The 2,087-nt window shown below is 36.3% G+C and overlaps 1 protein-coding gene across 1 annotated transcript in view; it reads left to right on the forward strand.

Annotated features, from left to right (window-relative positions):
* NCAPG (non-SMC condensin I complex, subunit G) overlaps positions 1-2,087 on the forward strand; it is an 82,000-nt gene that overhangs the window by 19,452 nt on the left and 60,461 nt on the right. The window contains exon 3 of the mRNA XM_006872495.1: positions 374-602. Coding sequence (XP_006872557.1) covers positions 374-602 — 229 coding nt within the window. The remainder of the gene's footprint in view (positions 1-373; positions 603-2,087) is intronic.

Genomic DNA, 2,087 nt, shown 5'->3' on the forward strand with positions numbered 1-2,087 from the left:
CCTCATTTTGGGTAGCCAATGTCCAAGTTGCCCAAGTCCATGATACTTTTAATATTCTTCTCTAACACCACAACTCAAGTGCATAATTCCTCCATGGCCTTCCTTATTCATTGTCCAACTTTTTGGGTAGCACAATTCATTCCATAACAAGGAGGAATGATATGTACCAAATAATTTTAGACTACACAATATGTATACTCGTTATACATTATGTTCAAGGTAACATTGAGGTTTCTTTGGCAGCATTAAGTTTTTTTGCAAGAAAATAATCACTTATAACTTCTTGAATTTGGAACATTCAGAAATTCAAGTGCTTTGGGATTCTGGAGGGATGGTATGTAACTGAATAAATTTTTATTTGTTTCTGTTTCAGTCTCATGAGGCAAATAGCAATGCAGTGAGATTTAGAGTGTGCCAGTTAGTAAACAAGCTCTTGGGAAGTATGCCGGAAAATGCTCAGATTGATGATGATTTGTTTGATAAAATTAACGAAGCCATGCTCATTAGATTGAAAGATAAAATTCCAAATGTGAGAATACAGGCAGTCCTGGCTCTTTCACGACTTCAGGATCCCAAAAATGACGACTGCCCAGTGGTTAATGGTATGTGTAACTTTCTAAATCTTTTCCCCCCCCCAGTTTTATTTGAATTTTGTTAAATTCTCAGTAGTTTTGTTTTGTTTTTAAGTTATAAATGTGGAAGAGTAGTATAAGGCACTTTGGCTGTACAATGTTCACGTGCTTGGTTGCTAATCAAAAGATTAGTGGTTTGTGCCCACTCAACAGCTCTTCAGGAGAAAGATCTGCTGATTTGCTGCTGTAGAGATTGTTAAGTACCGTTGAGTTGGTTCTGACTCATAGTGACCCTGTATAGGGTTTCCAAGGAGTGGCTGGTGAATTTGAACCACTGACTCTGCAATTTAACCTGACCTTGTGGTTCAGTGCATTATCCCACAGTGCCACACTAGGACATCAGGATTCATATAGTATATACCAAACTATTTTTGTCAATACTTTGTATTCTACTTTTCATTAATGTTACAAGGGGTTTTCAAAAAATTTGTGGACAAATTGTATTCTTATCTTTTCTACTTTTCTATGAACTTTTTGAAGCTCCCACATAATGCATTATTTTTTTCTGTACATATTATAATACTCGTATGAATGTAACAGTTTATTCTTTCTACTGTTGATTCATTCTCTACTTGCTCCCAGTTATCTTGCCTTTAAAAACACTTGTTGCTATAAACTTTTTTGTACATGGCTTGTGATACATCTGTTAAAGTGTTTTGCTAGGGTATGTATTTAGTTATCATAGTACTGATGTAGAGCTGTAGGATAAGCACTGGACTGCTAACCTCAGAGTTGTTAGTTCATGCCCACCAGTGCCTGTCAGAAAACCTATGCAAGGTTACTATGAGTCGGAACCATTCTATAGCACTAAACAACACTAAACAAATTACCTTGCCTTTTCAAATTGACTACATCTGTGGAAAGAAGCGATGGAAAAGCTCTATATCATCAGTCAAAACAAGGCCAGGGGCAGATTGTGGAACAGACCATCAATTGCTCATATACAAATTCAAACTGAAGCTGAAGAAAATGAAAACTAGTCCATGAGAGCCAAAATATAACCTTGAATATATCCGACATGAATTTAGAGATCATCTGAAGAACAGATTTGATACATTAAAGACCGAAGACCAGAAGAGTTGTGGGATGACATCAAGAATATAATACAGGAAGAAAGCAAAAAGTCATTAAGAAGATAAGAAGGAAAAGATCAAAGGGATGTCAGAAGAGACACTGAAACTTGCTCTCCAGCATAGAGATGCTAAAACAAGTGGAAGAAATGAGGAGGTACAAGAGCTGAACAGAAAATTTCAAAGGTCAGCTCAAGAAGACAAAAGTCAAATATTACAACAAAATGTGCAAAGATCTGGAGTCAGAAAACCAAAAAGGAAGAACATGCGCAGTATTTCTCAAACTGGAGGAACTGGAGAAAAAATTCAAGCCTTGAGTTTCATTATTGAAGGATTCTTTGGGCAAATTATTGAATGATGGAGAAAGCATCAAAAGAAGATGGAA

This window comes from Chrysochloris asiatica, unplaced genomic scaffold, assembly GCF_000296735.1.
Source record: "Chrysochloris asiatica unplaced genomic scaffold, ChrAsi1.0 scaffold00200, whole genome shotgun sequence".
Lineage (NCBI taxonomy): Eukaryota > Metazoa > Chordata > Mammalia > Afrosoricida > Chrysochloridae > Chrysochloris > Chrysochloris asiatica.